Source organism: Ceratotherium simum, chromosome 1 (assembly GCF_057802395.1).
Source record: "Ceratotherium simum simum isolate JZ-2026a chromosome 1, ASM5780239v1, whole genome shotgun sequence".
NCBI classification, from domain to species: domain Eukaryota; kingdom Metazoa; phylum Chordata; class Mammalia; order Perissodactyla; family Rhinocerotidae; genus Ceratotherium; species Ceratotherium simum.
In genome coordinates, this window is record NC_141900.1 from 80,167,968 (window position 1) to 80,184,613 (window position 16,646).

General features: G+C 35.0%; 1 protein-coding gene across 6 annotated transcripts in view; it reads right to left on the reverse strand.

The window, feature by feature from the left end:
* The window catches only part of CADPS2 (calcium dependent secretion activator 2), a 496,283-nt gene that overhangs the window by 175,277 nt on the left and 304,360 nt on the right, over positions 1-16,646 (reverse strand). For all 6 annotated transcript variants that reach the window (XM_087430207.1, XM_087430199.1, XM_004418749.3 and 3 more), the window contains one exon: positions 3,162-3,228. In XM_087430207.1, the coding sequence (XP_087286333.1) occupies positions 3,162-3,228 (67 nt within the window). The remainder of the gene's footprint in view (positions 1-3,161; positions 3,229-16,646) is intronic.

Here is a 16,646-nt window from a genome sequence, read left to right on the forward strand (position 1 = left end):
TTCTGCTGATGGCAGCAGCAGACACAGCAGGGGTATACTGTCCTCCCTAGAAAAACGACTCCTTCACCTTTCAATAATGCAGCCTGCAGGTATGGACCTACAAGCTGTGTGCCGATAGAATGAAAGCTATCTTTAAAAATACTAATAAAAACTACCTAGTTCCCCCCAATGGGTCATTCTCGTTGAATCTATACATATCAATTTTGATTTTGAAGTGTGTGTATTCGTCTTCCCATTACATTTGGAATTGAAAGGAAGATTCAATTGTACTTAAAACTTCAAAAATTTGTCCAAGTATTGGCATGTATATTTCATTTCAGTACATTTGGGCACAGGATTCTCTGTGAGTGCATGTACGTACATATATTTGTGTTAAGATATAATGCTTAAATATGACTTCAAATTTTAAGATGATACCTTTGGTAGAATAAATCTGAATTCATTCAAGTTTGGTAGCATTACTCTAAATTTCAATTATGGAGTATATGTGTTTACCTACCTTGGTTTAAATTGGATTTTACCCGTTAAAATGTTAAACACATATTTTTATTATTGGGAGAACTTTCTAACTCCCAAAAGACATGATCAACGTTCCTCAAAGACACGCCAATTAATGATTTCAAAGTATTCAAATTCCTTCTTTCATTTCTAAACTCTCTTATGGAGTTATAATCAAAGTATACATGTTTGTCCTGTAACTTTTGATTCTTATGATCATATACTAGAAAATAAGAAGCAAAAGATTACGTCGAACCTTACCTGGCCAAAAGCATGAGGTGATCATTTGACCTCTCAAGATTGACCCAATAAAGCCTAATTTTCATATTAAACAATCAGTATATTCGAAACTCTTTTAGCCTACTGTCACTTAACCAGATCTCAGACTAACAAACACTCTCTGATTCATTCTTTAGAACATAATGAGTATGATCCAGCAATGGTGCTCCTTGGTTTACCCAAAGGAATTTACCCAATGGTGCTGCAATTTACCCAAAGGAATTGAAAGCTTATGTCTACACAGAAATCTACACACAGATGTTTATAGCAGCTTTATTCATAACTGTCAAAACTTGGAAGCAACCAAGATGCCCTTCATAGGTGAATGGATAAATAAACTGTGGTTTATCCAGACAATGGAATAGTATTCAGCACTAAAAAGAAATGAGCTATCAAGCTATGAAAAAACATGGAAGAAACTTAAACGAATACTACTAAGTGAAAGAAGCCAATCTGAAAAGGCTACATACTGTGTGATTCCAACTATATGACACCCTGGAAAAGGCAAAACTATGAAGACAACAAAAAGATCAATGGTTGCCAGGGGGTAGGGGAGAGATGAATAGGGAGAGTACAGGGGAATATTTAGGGCAGTGAAAATACTCTGTATGATATTACACTGATGGATATACGTCATTATACATTTGTCCCAAAGTATATACCATACAACACCAAGAGTGAACTATAATGTAAACTATGGACTTAGGATGATTATGATGTATCAATGTCAGTTCATCCTTGCTAACAAACATACCAAGTGATGTTGATAATAGAGGGAGGCTATGCATGTGTGGGGACGGGATATATGGGAAATCTCTGTAACTTTTCTCAATTGTGTTGTGTACCTAAAACTGCTAATGACTAATATGTAAAACACTATGCTTATTAAGAATCAGTTGGGTTAGTTTATTGGCATAACAACAGTTATTGAGTCTTTGAAAAGACTCAATAAAGAGAAGTCACTAACACAAACTTGTCAAATTAGATGTGAGCAAGACATTACTAGATAGGAATAAATTCAAAATGTCCAGAAAGATCTGCATTCAAACTGCTTAGTGAATGCATGTAAGTTCTTGTGCCAATGCAAAGAAATTAAACCTGGAAACCTAAGAAGATGCCTCATAGGTGTGGTATTTGGAGGATAAATCACCCAGAACTCCAAACAGGGGGCCCTTACTCAAAGCAATGCTTGGGCTTTATAACTGGAGAGAGAGAGAGAGAGAATCTTTTATTAAATTAGTTGACCAAGTATTAGCTCTAATCACATAAGAAAAGGTCACATGTTAGCCAGGAAAAAAATAGGCTGGCTTTTTGCCACGTAGATAAAACTACTTTTGACTAAATTTTTATACTTTTCATGCAATTACCAAGCCATTATGGCACATCAGTAATTTTATCTGGCAACTGATAGATGGCCATATTTCCAGAAGAGAACAGATGACAATTTTCCTTCCTTGGCATTTCACCATGTCATTATGATCTAGTTCATTTAAGCTCGCTTAATGTGTGAGTAGGAATTAATTTTTAGAGACTGTTTTCTGTTAAGAATTCCAAGAGTGATTCTCTTTTCATATATATCCATTGGGAATAAAACAGCTTGGATTTATCACAGAATGGAATGACTATTACTTAGAAAGCTTTTCTTTCTAAGTAAATTGCACTTAATGAGTATATTCTATGAGCAAAGGTTATCCATGATTCAAAAAAAACCAAAAAACAAAAGAGTCAGCCAAACTTTATATTCCAATAATTTGCCTACATTCAGAATCCTAACACAAATAAATCTAACAATCAAGGTAAAGACATATTTATGTAAGTGATATATATGGCATATTTGTATAAAAATGAGTGTTTGTATACATTAAGGTTTATATATAAAATATCACAATGATGTAATTCTCAAGGTATGGTCTTGGAATCCTGGAGATCTTCAAGATCCTTTCAGGGGATATGTGAGGTCAAAACTACTTTTATAACAGTATTCAGATATCATGTGCCTTTTTCACACTTATTCTCTCATCAGGCTAGCATTTTCCAGAGGCTAAATTTCATCTGATATTGCAAGAGACTGAAGGCAGAAGCTGATATGAAAATACATCTGCATTCTATTAAGTCAAACATTAAAGAGATGTACAAAAGCATAAAATAAAGCCCCTTATTTCACTAAGATGTTTGCTTTGGAAAATAGTTATTTTATGTAAAAATATTATCTGTATTAGCATGTAATGGATTAAACACTTCTATTTTAAAACGAATATATATTTTTTTACTGTCTCAGTTTTAATTTCTAATACAGTAAATACTGATAGATACAAGCTACATAAACAAAAGTTTGAGAAACACTGTCTTAGAGCGATTATGTAACAGGAAAAAAATTTACTAACCTGTACAAGAACAAAGTAACGTTTTTTCCATCTTTTCCAAACCTTCTGTCCAAGGGCATACAGATATCTGGCAAGAAAAACAAACAAGCAAAAGAAGACTTTATATGAATAATGTTGTAGTTCTGCGTAATCGTATTTCTTCCATAGGTATTTATTCTTGAGGCCAGCCTGCTAAAGGCAAGGTTTAGTTTATTTGGAATCTGAGACGGCACGCAGCTTCTGTATTACAAAATGACTGAGCTTATTCTAGGTTCTTGAAAGGGAATTGATTTATGTGGCTTATCAATTTGTCAGTTCTTACCACAAATTGAGCGAAGTTGGAGTTAGAAAGGATAATCAAAGAACCAGTAGGAATTGTCTTCTTACACACACTTCCTAGGAGAGACAAAGGCTACGAGTTGAGAATGTGGTACTGAATGTTTCAGCTCTCAGATGACTGGGGCTGAGGAGCGGGGCCTGAGCAGGAGCTGCTGTAGAGTCAGGAACCCAGGGTGAAGGGTCACTGTCCAGCTGAGTGACCTCGAGGTGTGTCTACACCAATCTCAGTTTCGATTTCCTCAACCATCAAATGAAAGGATTGGATTTGCTGATGTCTAATGTCCCTGTCAGCTCCACAATTCAGGGATTTACCTGACTTATGGAAGCATCTTGCTGCAAATTTTCCTAACTATGAAACTCAGATAATAACGAAGATAACACTGTGTAATTTAACATAGTTTCAACCAAGGCTTTTAACTTTGCATTGCTATTTGTAACCTAAATTGAAATGATTAGTCCATCATTTGAGAATAGAACTTTTGTTCTTACTGAATATACAGATGTAAGCTTAAGTATCAAGGAGGAAAAAGAAGAAATTAAAAATTTAATGAAGTGTAAGCTTGTCATGGAGATCTATTTTAAAATTATACCATGAAACTACACACACATCTCCTACAAAAGTGGAAAACATTGTTAGAAGTTTAAAATATGACAAATAGAGGCTGAATTTTTAAATTAAAGTAAGATTTTTCAATATTTTATCACAATCCCTTTTTCTGAAGTGAAGGTTTAACATTAAAGATGCTATTCAAACTAAGTTAATTTATATAGAATTCTGAGTAATAAAAAAGCACTATAGCTAACAGTTTATTTAGGGGCTTAAAGTCTCTAGACTTTCACAATTTTTAAAACTAAAAGCTTGAATTTTTAGTTTCTGTCTTATTAAAATAATTCTCTTTTGCAAAACAAAACAAACATATTTTTTGCCCTTTTTAAAAAAAGTAATATGAGATGTCGGCTGAAGTGTGGTGAAATGAATGTGCACTCTTACTCACTATTAGTGGAGTGTAACGTATGATCACCTTTCTGTAGGATAACATGACAATATGAAGAAATAGTCCCACCTTTTCATCCTGGAATTTATTAGGAAAATAATTAGAAATGCACATGAAGATGTATACTACATGAATACATAGAATGGTGTTATTTATATTATTGAAATGTAATAACTTAAATGTCCAACAGTAGGTGAATTGTTTACTAAATGCTGGCATATTCATAGAAAAAAAGATCCTATGCTGCCCCTAAAATTATATTTTTGATGAAATTAATAACATAAAGAATATCTCAATATATAAAGTTATCTGAAAAGAGCAGATTCAGAATTACATACTTAATGATTTGGAATTTGTAAAAAAATATATATGTATACATATATAAAATAAATACTCTAAAATATTAGTAACAGTATCTTTGAGTGGAAGATTTAAGTTTCCATTTAAACTTATTTTTATGGAAGATTTAAGTTTCCTTCTTTATTCTCTGTATTTCTAAATCTTCAGAATCAAAAAAAAAAAAAAAAAAAAAAGAGAGACCAACATGAGATTACTAAAAGTCATAATAAAAAGTAGGCTCTTGCGGGGCTGGCCCAGTGGCGTAAGCGGTTTAGTGCGCGCGCTCCGCTGCGGCGGCCTGGGGTTCGCCGGTTCAGATCCCGGTGCGCACTGATGCACCGCTTGGCAAGCCATGCTGTGGCGGCATCCCATATAAAGTAGAGGAAGATGGGCACGGATGTTAGCCCGGGGCCAGTCTTCCTTAGCAAAAAATGAGGAGGATTGGCAGATGTTAGCACAGGGCTGATCTCCTCACCAAAAAAAAAAAAAAAAGTAGGCTCTTGCATTGGAAAGCATCATGCATACTGTCCAAATCAATTATATATTTTCTTTCAGACACATCAGCCAGCTGAAGTGTTTGGTGAACTTTTCGACTCTGCTCTCACGATACCCTTGATACCATATCATCTGTGCTGGTGGATGTAATGTGAATCCCTCTAGTGACTGACAGAGACATCTGCCGCTACTGTTCTCACCTGTTCACTGTCTCCTCCAGAGGACCCCTTAAAGCCGCTGCCTCACCTTTGCTCTAGCCTCTAACTTCTCTTCTATGGTTCTGGTAATAGGTGTTTAGCTGCTCTCTTTCTGTCTTTCCTATGCAATTTTCCTCTCCTGAAATGCACACCCCCAAGCTCCTATTACAGGGTTAACAGCAATGACCTCAGGAGCAGAATACTGTGGATACCACTGATGCCCTCTATCAAAGTGCACTAGCAAGATGCGCACCAAATAGCTGCCTCGGGCCACAGAGGGCATGTGGAATAACCTGTGCCTGGGACCACAGCCTGCTTCTCCGCTCCTTCAAATGGTCTCACAGCTGCTGGGCAACTGGGTCATACATAAGTGAAAGCGAATAGTGATATGCAAACCATCAACATTACAAGCAAGTCAAGTGTAAGTCTTGCTGCGAGTGTAGGTCCTGTATAAGGAATACTACTGTCAGCTGCAACATTATTCAAAATGATGGACCAACAAATTTAGAATGAAAACGCATGGTTTCTCAGATGACAGAAGGGTGGATGGATGCATACATGTGTATACTGAAAGATGTTATAAGAAACAGAGTAAAAGGCAATGAGACTGGACCACGGTAAGCATTTGAATGTTAGGCCTTGAGGTATTTGGGGCTATTGCACTATAAGAAAGAATTCAATCGAACAAATACAGAAGAAGTCACAATTGAGCAAATATACCCAGAAAGTAACTGGTCATAAGAGTTTTCCTCTCCACATTAAAAAAAAATTACACTCAACAAAAAATTAACTGCATAAGGGAAATGTTATAAATGCTATGCAGGAAAAATATGATAGTTTCTGCCCTTTAGTTGTCATATTAGCCAGACAAAAATTTTATGTAAAAAAATGGACATGAATAAAATACATCAGAAAAGATAACTATACTGAATAAGAACACGTTAAAACTTCACTTCAATGAATTTGAGTTTTTTCACTACAATGCCAAGTTCTGGATTTAGGTATCAAGTATCACTCTCTAGCTTCTTTTTCACTGATATAAAAGATTCTTGGCATAAGAGACACTTAAAATTGAGGGAAGAATGAAGAAAAAAGACGTTCATCAATATCGTTTAAAAGCAAAAACTCAAAAACCATCTAAGAATCAAAGAGTAAGGAATGATTAGGTTGCCATTAAAAGTGATGCCAAGGGGCCAACCCGGTGGCGCAAGCAGTTAAGTGCGCGCGCTCTGCTGCAGGAGCCCGGGGTTCGCTGGTTCAGATCCTGGGCGCGCACCAACGCACCGCTTGGCAAAGCCATGCTGTGGCGGCATCTCATATAAAGTGGAGAAAGATTGGCATGGATGTTAGCCCCCGGCCAGTCTTCCTCAGCAAAAAAGAGGAGGATTGGCAGATGTTAGCTCAGGGCTGATCTTTCTCACAAAAAAAAAAAAAAAAAAAAAAAAAGTGATGTCAAAAGAATAATATGGAAAAATTATTATAATGTTAAGTTAAAAAAAAAAAAAAGTCACACAATCTTATACTACATGCTTGGAAAAAAATCCAGAAAGATGCAGCAAAATGTTAAACCTGCAGTTAATATCTGGCTGGTGAGATTAAAGATGAATTTCATATTCTTCATGTCTTTCTGCATTTCCACAGTGTCTACACTGAGTACATCTTCCATTTTTTTAAAGTAAGGTTTATGGTTATATTTTACATAAAGTAAAATTCGCCCATTTTAGGTACATAATTTGATGAATGTTGACAAAGTCACGTAATCACTATTGCAAGGAACTTATAGAACATTTCCACACCCCCCACAAAAGTTCCTTCATGCCCTTTTATGATCAATTTTCTTCTCACATCCCCAGCTCTGCAACCACTGATCTATGACCTTAAAGATTTTTGTTTTCCAGAATGTCATATAAGTGGAATTATATACTATGTACCCTTTTGTATCTTGCTTCTTTACTTAGTAGTGTAAAGCTTTTGAGATTCATACATATCGTTGTTGAGATTTATACATATTCATACATATGTCATGCATACATATGAACAGGAATTCATTCCTTTTTATTGCTGAATATTTTATTTCACTGTATGAATTTACTTCAATGTGTTTATCCATTTACCAGTTGGTGGACGTTTGGGTTGTTTCCACTTTTTTGGTTATCATAAATAAAGTTGCTATAAACATTCATGTACAGGTCTTTGTGTGAACATGCTTTCGTTTCTCCTGGGTAAATATCTAGGAGAGGGATCAGTGAGTTATATTGAGAGTGTGTGTTTAACTTTATAAGAAACTGCCAAACTATTTTCCAAAGTGGTTGTACAATTTTTCATTACCACTAGCAATGTATGAAAGTATATCTTACTTTTAGAAGCAAAAACTTTATTATTAAGGATTTTGGAGATGTGGTCATTACAGCTCCATAAATAATATTTCTGGTATGACTAAGTTGAATACCTATAAACCAAAGATAATCTTTGTCGCTTTATCTTGAGTGCAATGGAGAACTCCTACAAGCTTTAATGGTTAAATGGGTTTTCAGTTTTCACGGCTATTTGCAAGTTCTGGAATTTGGAGCAGTCTAAATTCTTTGTAGGTTGGTGGTCTTATCAGCTCTGGGAGGGTTGAAGTGTGGAGAGAGTAAGGAAAAGGGAGCTAAAATCATTTGAATATTTGCTTACAACAGGATGATCTGTTCATTAGAAAGCATCTGTAAAAATCAAAATATATTCTTTCCTAAGCTATCTTTATGTCTAGCTTTGTTATTGAATCACAGTTCTGTTTTTTTCATATTGAGTGTTAGGTTATAAATTCTCTCTTTTATGGATAAAAATCCAATAAGATTTTTTTTTACTTCAGAAAAATATACTAAATTTACATTTAACATATGTTCTACTAGGCAATAGATTCACTTCATTACACTTACATAGCGATGTTCAAGTATTCTTAATTACTGAAAGATGAGTTACTATACATAAAGAGACTATTATAACAAATTTTTAAAGAATTTGTATACAATAGGTTGACTTGACTTCAAATAGTTATACAATGTAATTTGATCTTTAATGATTTACAAAGGACCCTATGGCGTCTCAGGGTCATTATTATGAACATCAATTATAACTACATAATTCTGTAAAAGGAGAAGGTACAGCTGACAGGGCTACATCTATTTGACATACAATGGCAATAGTGTTAAACAGATCCTGGAAAGCTATTTACTTGTCACTTATTTCTGTTTCATAAAAATAGTTCAGAATTTAAAAAATCTATTATTATTTTCTTGTCATGTGAATTCTGGACAAATTGGTTTTTTACTGCTTTATGAAATCTGATTCTACTCAATAAAGATGTAGGGAACATCATCCAAGAAGCATATTTGTCATCCTGGAGAGAGAGTACCTTGCCTAGTGTACTACAGACCTGTTGGTGGGTCTGCTCTGCAGCTGTATGCTCCCTGAATACTTTGTAACCTGCTGAGTCATTACTAGCTTCCTCTCCATTGTATGACTACCTCAAATAAAAAAAGAAAGTTTTTTATAAAGCTATGTAAATCAGACTTGCCAAATACCAGTCAACTGGGAACACACATTTAACTGGGTTTTATGTGACAATTTATAACGTTAGCCAATAAAATAAATATTTATCACACAGCACGAGAGTAACATTTGCTAATGGGTTCTGTGAATTTTTTTTCACCTTATTTTAAAGAGGAAAGCAAGTTTTGTTTTTGTTTTTTGTGTTTTTTTTTGTGGGGCTTTCAATAGTATTTTCATCAACCTACAGAATTTGGTTTTAAACAAAACAATTTTGCTCACCATTGTTAAATTATTTCAGTGAAGTAAGAAATGGATGGAGAATGAAGGAACACATATCAGCAGTTTTCACAGTCAAACTACATTCTCCAGTACTCTGTTAGAGTAAGGCCCTAGGAAAAAAATTACCTAATCAAACTTAAATTTGATCCAAGAATTATTATTTGAACGGGGATAAAGAGATATTCTGTTGTACATAATATATTTTAAAAACATATATTTCCAATGCTAATTTGTACTAAATATACCACTTTTTCCATTGAAATATTTCCAATGCATCACAATACTCATGTAACTAGAGTATTTTGGATTATTTAAAAATAACTGCTCAGATACTATTTAAAAGTGTTTGCTTTCATCAATACACCCAACATAAGTAGGGTATTACGAAGTTGTTCCCTTTGAACAAAAAATTGCCTGCTTAACTTTAAAATCTTCTCTTCTTACATGGGATTAGGTAACAATGAAATTAGTAGCACTGACACAAAGCTTGGATTTAACACATAAGAGTAAAGCCTTGAAGCATTTGGTTTTATAAATCAGTATAAACATAGCAATAATCTTAAAGTATTAATCCCTCTTCTAGGGCTGTTTCTAACGGAGAGCACTATTTGCTCCAAAGAAACAGAGGAATCATTGCTAGGAAACAATGCACAAAACCAGCTAAAGGTGTATCAATGTTGCATTCACCTATGACTATTTTTTGGTACTTCTAACTATTCTTAGGTCATGCTCTATGTTCAAATATCAAATACGAGACACTGAACGTTTCCACTTTTTATTGTAAAACATGATGTGGATGCATAAATTATGTACCATATGCTGTTAGGAAAAATGTCAAGAGAAGAGAAAAAAGAGAAAATAAAAGAATTTGGGTATGGCCAAACCTCAAGTCAATATAATTACTATTAACAAGGCAAACAGGGCAAGGGCCGGCCCCGTGGCACAGCGGTTAAGTGTTCGAGCTTTGCTGCTGGCGGCCTGGGTTTGGTTCCCGGGTGCACACCGATGTACCGCTTCTCTAGGCCATGCTGTGGTGGCGACCCATAATAAAGTGGAAGAAGATGGGCACGGATGTTAGCCCAGGGCCAGTCTTCCTCAGCAAAAAAAGAGGAGGATTGGCATGGATGTTAGCTCAGGTCTGATCTTCCTCACACAAAAAAAGGCAAACAAGCACTATTTTTCATCTTCTGCATCAACAGTTACATATAGTCATTTGAGAATCTCAAAACTTCAAACTAAAAATTGTACAATCTCCATGGTATCAACACGATCCTTAAAAGAGTTATTTGTTAACTTAATTAACAAGTCAACCAGAATATACACTAGAGTAGCTTCTAAAAATGTTTATTTGTGGACATATGAAAGCAATCTTCATGAAATCCATCAGAATGTCCTTGACAACAGGAATAAAAACTTTTCTTTAGATTTACGTTGACCATTAACAACACATATTATTCTATTATCAATAAAATGGTCTCAACGATAGATTTATTAAGTAAAATGAAGTTTGGTAAAAATAAACTTAAAACAAAAATCAGTAAAATTACTATCCTTATTTTTGCTGGATTTTCAAATAGATATTTACATTTTATCACATGTTCATACTGCAATGCTTGGAAAATAAAATTATTTCAAGTGCTTGTTTTTACACAGTACCCCTTCAAATACATTTTTTAAAAAATAGATTCACATATAACATTCTGTGATTTGTGTTCCTTTAACCCAAAATACTTCCAAAATTACTTTTACTAATAAATTAAGCCATTTTTAAAATAATGCTATATATTTCTCTGCTAATCACAAAAGTTAATGCAATTTCAAGAACTCATTTTCTGATTAGTTTTAAAAATTGAGATTTAACTCATCTTCATAACATATGTCTGAACTACAATATATTCTATTATTCTAGTACAGAATAAGAATAAAAATAGAATAAACAGCTAATATTCTCTAACTATGCCAAATTTGAAATAGAAAACGCTAACATGAAATAAAGAACTCGTTTACCCAAACACTTTAAAAGCACATTATAAAACCTTTCTAACTTGAAGATTGTTCCAAGAATACTTCGACTCACAGAAATTCTCCAAACATATTACTGAATATCGTAGTCTAGTTTCAGACTAGTGGCATACAGTTCTAATAGAAAGGAGAATATGACAATTTATTTGCACTGAGTCCTTGCTGTGGGAGTTCATGGTTTTACTTTATGATGAAAAATCATCACTAATGAATATTTGAAAAACATAATTGTATACAGAACATGGGAATTATTCAGTGCTTGAAAAAAAGGACTATTAGTTTTGGCAGACCACTTGTGAGTCTAGCTTTTTATTCAAAGAAACGAATAATAAAGCTTTTCTTCTACAAGCCTTTATTTTTCAAGGAAAAATACAGAAAGAAAAAAAATCAATATATAGAGTAGTTTAGTCTTGGAAAGGGCTTTCTTAAAGGGAAACCTCAGTCAAGGATGAAAGAGCAATTAATGCAGGCTCAAAAATCTGGGCCATTCTGATAGAGTTCGGTTAACATGTGGCAGAAGTAATCATCCACTTGTGAAAATGATTTTCAGTTCATTCTCAAACACCTTTCAGACACTCATGATCCCATTTAACTGACAACAATACAGGCTATCTATGGGCACCATTGCATTTGATGTGAAAACCAATAGGGACCAAATGCCCTCAGGCACTTTCAGTCAGCCCTCACGTCCTCTGCTGCTTGCATAAAAGGAATCTTCCTTTCACTACATTCTTTCTTTCCTTTAACCCCACAAGATTAAGCTTTTTTTGTTTTTTGTTTTGTTTTCAGCCAAGGATGAGCAAAAGAAACTGATTCAAGACAACAGTGTGATCTGGGCATTAAGAAACCCAGAAGTAAATACTTTCTAGTGGGCGTTTATACTTCCTGAATTCTGGGAAAGAGTATACAAGAGGTGGGGAGGCAAGGAAAAGATCATCACCAAACAAAATGACGTCACATTTTGAGAGAAATTATGAATGAAGAAAAATCAAACTCCTAACTGTTGAGTAAGAAGTTAAAACGTGTGTGCTATATGAACAGGAGACTTACAAAAGCAAACTTGAGTCCAATGTAGAGTTCTTCACGCATTTTCTGTATCATATTTTGTAGAATCGGTAACAAAAACTGTCACCCTTCCTTTTTCCTGACAAGTCTCCTCATCGCTTAATCTCAGTTAAAGCTGAGTTAAATCTCCGCTCATATCAGCATTATCAGATTAAGTATGATTGTCTAAGGTATAAAAGCCATCTTTTAAAAACTGGCTTGCCATTGCACAATCTAGAATATAAATAGAGGCAAACTGCCAAGATAAGAAGAGCATAAAACCTCACTCCACCTTCAGATACGACACCAAGAACTTCAAGTGACCATTCTTAAAGGAGGTGTTTTAAAATAAATGGCAACACACTGTCACCTGGAAACAAAGCTGAACTGGGGAAATTACCTAAGTAGTTCTATGAAAAATAGTTTTAAACATCCAAACACAAGCCAAACAATCTAAATCAAACTATACAGAGAAACCTTTTATGAAAAATAGTTTTTCTTACATTTATCTTTGATAACTGATCATCAGCACTTTTTTATATCTCAATTAGCAGAAAAAGTGCCCTAACATATATTTTTTAGTGGTTCATGATTTCATTAAGGCTGATATTTATAAAGTTATACTCTACCACAGAGGGCAGCATATTTTGTAGGCATGGTTTCACGTTTTTCCTGTTTACATGTCCTTCAAAATATAGTAACATTTTTCTGCATGTGTGTAAGCTTCACAGCTTTGTTAAAAGTTTAAAAATGTTAGTGAGCTTTCCAAGGTCATTACAAAATGTCTCAGAAGAGGGTAAGAGGGAAAGAATGTTCAAAGATTGTACTCAGCAACCTATCGGAAGCAGGCGAACTTGCACAGACTCACGTCTGTGCTTCCATCCTCTAGGAGGCAGGCAGAGGCTGCGAAGATCTGAATCTCTGGGAGACACGCTATGACACATCCCAAAGGGAAGGACACTCCACATCACTTAGCAAAAAAGCTCTGGGGCACCCGAAGATTAAAATGAAATAATTCACTTAGGCAATCCTAGATATTTTTGTGAGATCGTCCATTAAGCTAACCTCTCCCTGAAAATGCAAATGGTTTGGTAACAATAAAACAAAGGTTTTAGCAAAGGCTATTATGAATGTATCAAACTATCTCTTATTGGTTATTGGCAATACCTTCCGTTTTGCGGCACAATGTTGCCAAAACAAAGCAAAATGATCAAACATTTTAAAACATTATATACAATATAGGTATTCCTGAGTTAACAGATATTTTAGTTCTCAGTTTCCTCTTCTATAAAGGGAGATATCTGTTCTACCTTCTTTGTATTTAGGATAAATTCAAGTGAAATATGTAAATAAAACACCTACTGTATAAACTGTATACACTCTAAAAAGAAAATCATCAAGAAGATAATTTGGGATTCTGTATTTTCCACTGCGTGTGTCTTGGGATATCTGGATACAAAGAAGAAGTACGCAGAAAAAAGAACGGGTTTGGTGGGCAAATAAATGTGAGAAATACTGAGCTAAACCAAACTAAACGTTCTGTATGTGAGGACTATTAAGAGCCTATAGGAGACTTGGACTTATAATAAGACACGGAAAAGTGGAGGAGAATTGTGTATGTAGTGTCTCCAAAATGACAGAATCCTTTTTAAAATATACCTTATAGAAGTAATGTTCTCCAGCACATACTTCGAGAAATTAGCTGGACTACGTTACTGTTAATGAGACTTTAAGCAATAAAATTATATAACTCATCTTTTGCATTCTGTTCAGAATTAACTAATATCCTAACCATAATTAGAATATCTTCTTCACTTCTAACATCATTTTACTAGGAATCTATAAACATTTATGTTTGAAAAAAAAGTTTTCTGTAAAATTTGGATCATAATCTCCACAGACTATGTTTGATTCCTAAAAGACCTCTTGTTGGGTAATGTTACTCTCTGGTCTTAGTTAATGAGGACATTTTTGGAGAGCTCTGAAAATTAGACAAATTGTCCACGTCCATCTTTAAAGTAACTTACCTTCACGTGAGTTATTTACAAAGGTATTTGAATTCCTGTGACACCCAGCATGTTTCACAGATTCCCTTCTCCAACAGCCTTGTTCTACCCAAACTACGTCACTTGAGCTTCAATTTTATGCTTTGTGACCAATCTTATCTGTTGTCAAGGAGGACTGTGGCGTTCTGGTTCAAGTTGAGGGACTGAGCAGTGAAATTCCCTTACTATCATTCCAGCTTCGACGCTGTACCTTGGCCTCCATCCCTGCCCTGTTCCCTTTGCTTAAGTGGCTGTCTGGCAAGCTGCCCAGTACCCCAGGCTGAGGACCCAGCTCTGCTCTCATTCTTGCTAATCTCTAATACCCTGCTCTTGTATTCTGGACATATTACTTGGTCGTAGACACTTCTTTGACTGCTCATCTGCAAACATCGCCTGTGCTGAGCTCCTTTGATCCTTTTTTGGCTTACTTTGACAGCAAGTACCCCTCTGTGCAAATACTTTGAAATTCTCGCTGCTTCTCTCATTGTTTGCGAGTTGTCTGTCTTATCATCAGTCTCACACATCTTACAATTTCATCCATTCCAACAATTTAAATCAATTTAGTTTTTAAGTCTCACATTTCCAATTTCTTCCCATCCCTCAGTCCAACTACGCTTTCTCAGAGAAGCCCTCCCTGACAACCCTAAAGAGGTCATGTTCCCTTATTACCTGTATTAGGCGAGATGTGGACATTTCTTCCACAGCCCCGCTATGGCCTGTGGCATGGCATACTGGACTGATGTCTATTTCCAGCACAAGACTATAAGCTCCGTGAGGGCAAGGACCACATCAGTTATGACTCGCTCTCTTCCATTTATATAGCAGACGTTCCACAAACATTTTTAGAATGATTAAATGGCTGTTTCTAGTTTTGTCATTAGGAATAATTATAACAAGAACATAATGAAAGAAGTAAATTTCTAGCAAAAATTTAAATAATATATATCAAGGTAAAAGAAAAAGCTTTGGATAGAATTTGGACTTTCCATAAGGTTGGTATTTTTTTTTTTAATTAAGAGTATTCAAATAGTTTTAGTAGCAGAATGTCATCCTAATATTTAACTTAATAGAAGCAGCTGCTTTGAAAGCAGGCACAGATGTTCAGGAGTCCAGTCTACCTATCACCCCATTATCCAAAAAAAGGGACTCCCAGGGTTTTGCGCAAGACAGTTTGAACCCCTGCTGAAAAAATGCCCCAAGGTCACAGTATCACAAGGGCCTTTCAGTCAAAATGGAATACATTCTATGTCTAAGGATCTCAAAATGCCACCAGATTTCTAACTCCCACTAATATTCTTTTTTTAAAAGATATATGAACATTGTTGGAATCTCTGAGGAGGCCCAACAATTTAGTACCTCTTTTCTTTGCCTAAGTTCTGAACAAATTGGCTTAAGACAAAAGAGTTAATGAGAGAGGGTGAAGACAGAGAAAAAGAGAGAGAACACAAATGATGGATTCTCTTGAGCCCCTTCAACTTTTAATTGCTATGCACCTGGTATGACTTTCACTTTTTTTCACCTGTAAAACAGGAATTGCAATATTTGCTCCGACTATAATGGACAGTGTCATTATAAAAATCTAGTGAACTGATGTGCTATGTAAAAAGGCCTTTGAAACTATACAGCACAATGTAAATCAAGGTGGCATCATCATTACTTTATTACTAACAGTATAATATACCAAAAAATATCTCAGTCTAACTTTTTTGAGGGACTCTTTGGGAAGTTTGGGGGGAATGGCAATGAATTTTTCAACTTTGCCCATTTAGGAAAAAAAAAACTTTCAAAGAGCGGGGTAAAAATTTGAGTATATCTTTTTCTAATGAAGTACAACTATGATATCACACAAGTTACAACAAAACAACCAGTTTCTCATTCATCAAATGAAGGTAATATTTCTATAGAGCACATGTATTATGTTTCCCAGCTACTGAATTCCTTAAGTTCTTAAGAAATTGCTCCGTATCAACCAACTAAAAAATTCGAGGTGACTACAGAAGAGTATACTTTGATGTTCGGTTTCTCTCTTACACACTTTTATTTGGAGAATGAATAACAAAATAAAGGCAATAGTAATAAGAGGGTGATGTACAATCAGGCTGGGATTCATTGGGCTAGGCTTGTAAAATATTTCTCTTTCTCCTTGAACTTAAAGCTTAAGAATTGCATTTTTTTATTTGCCTATTAAACTGCATTCACAATGCTTCTGCCTATGAATGC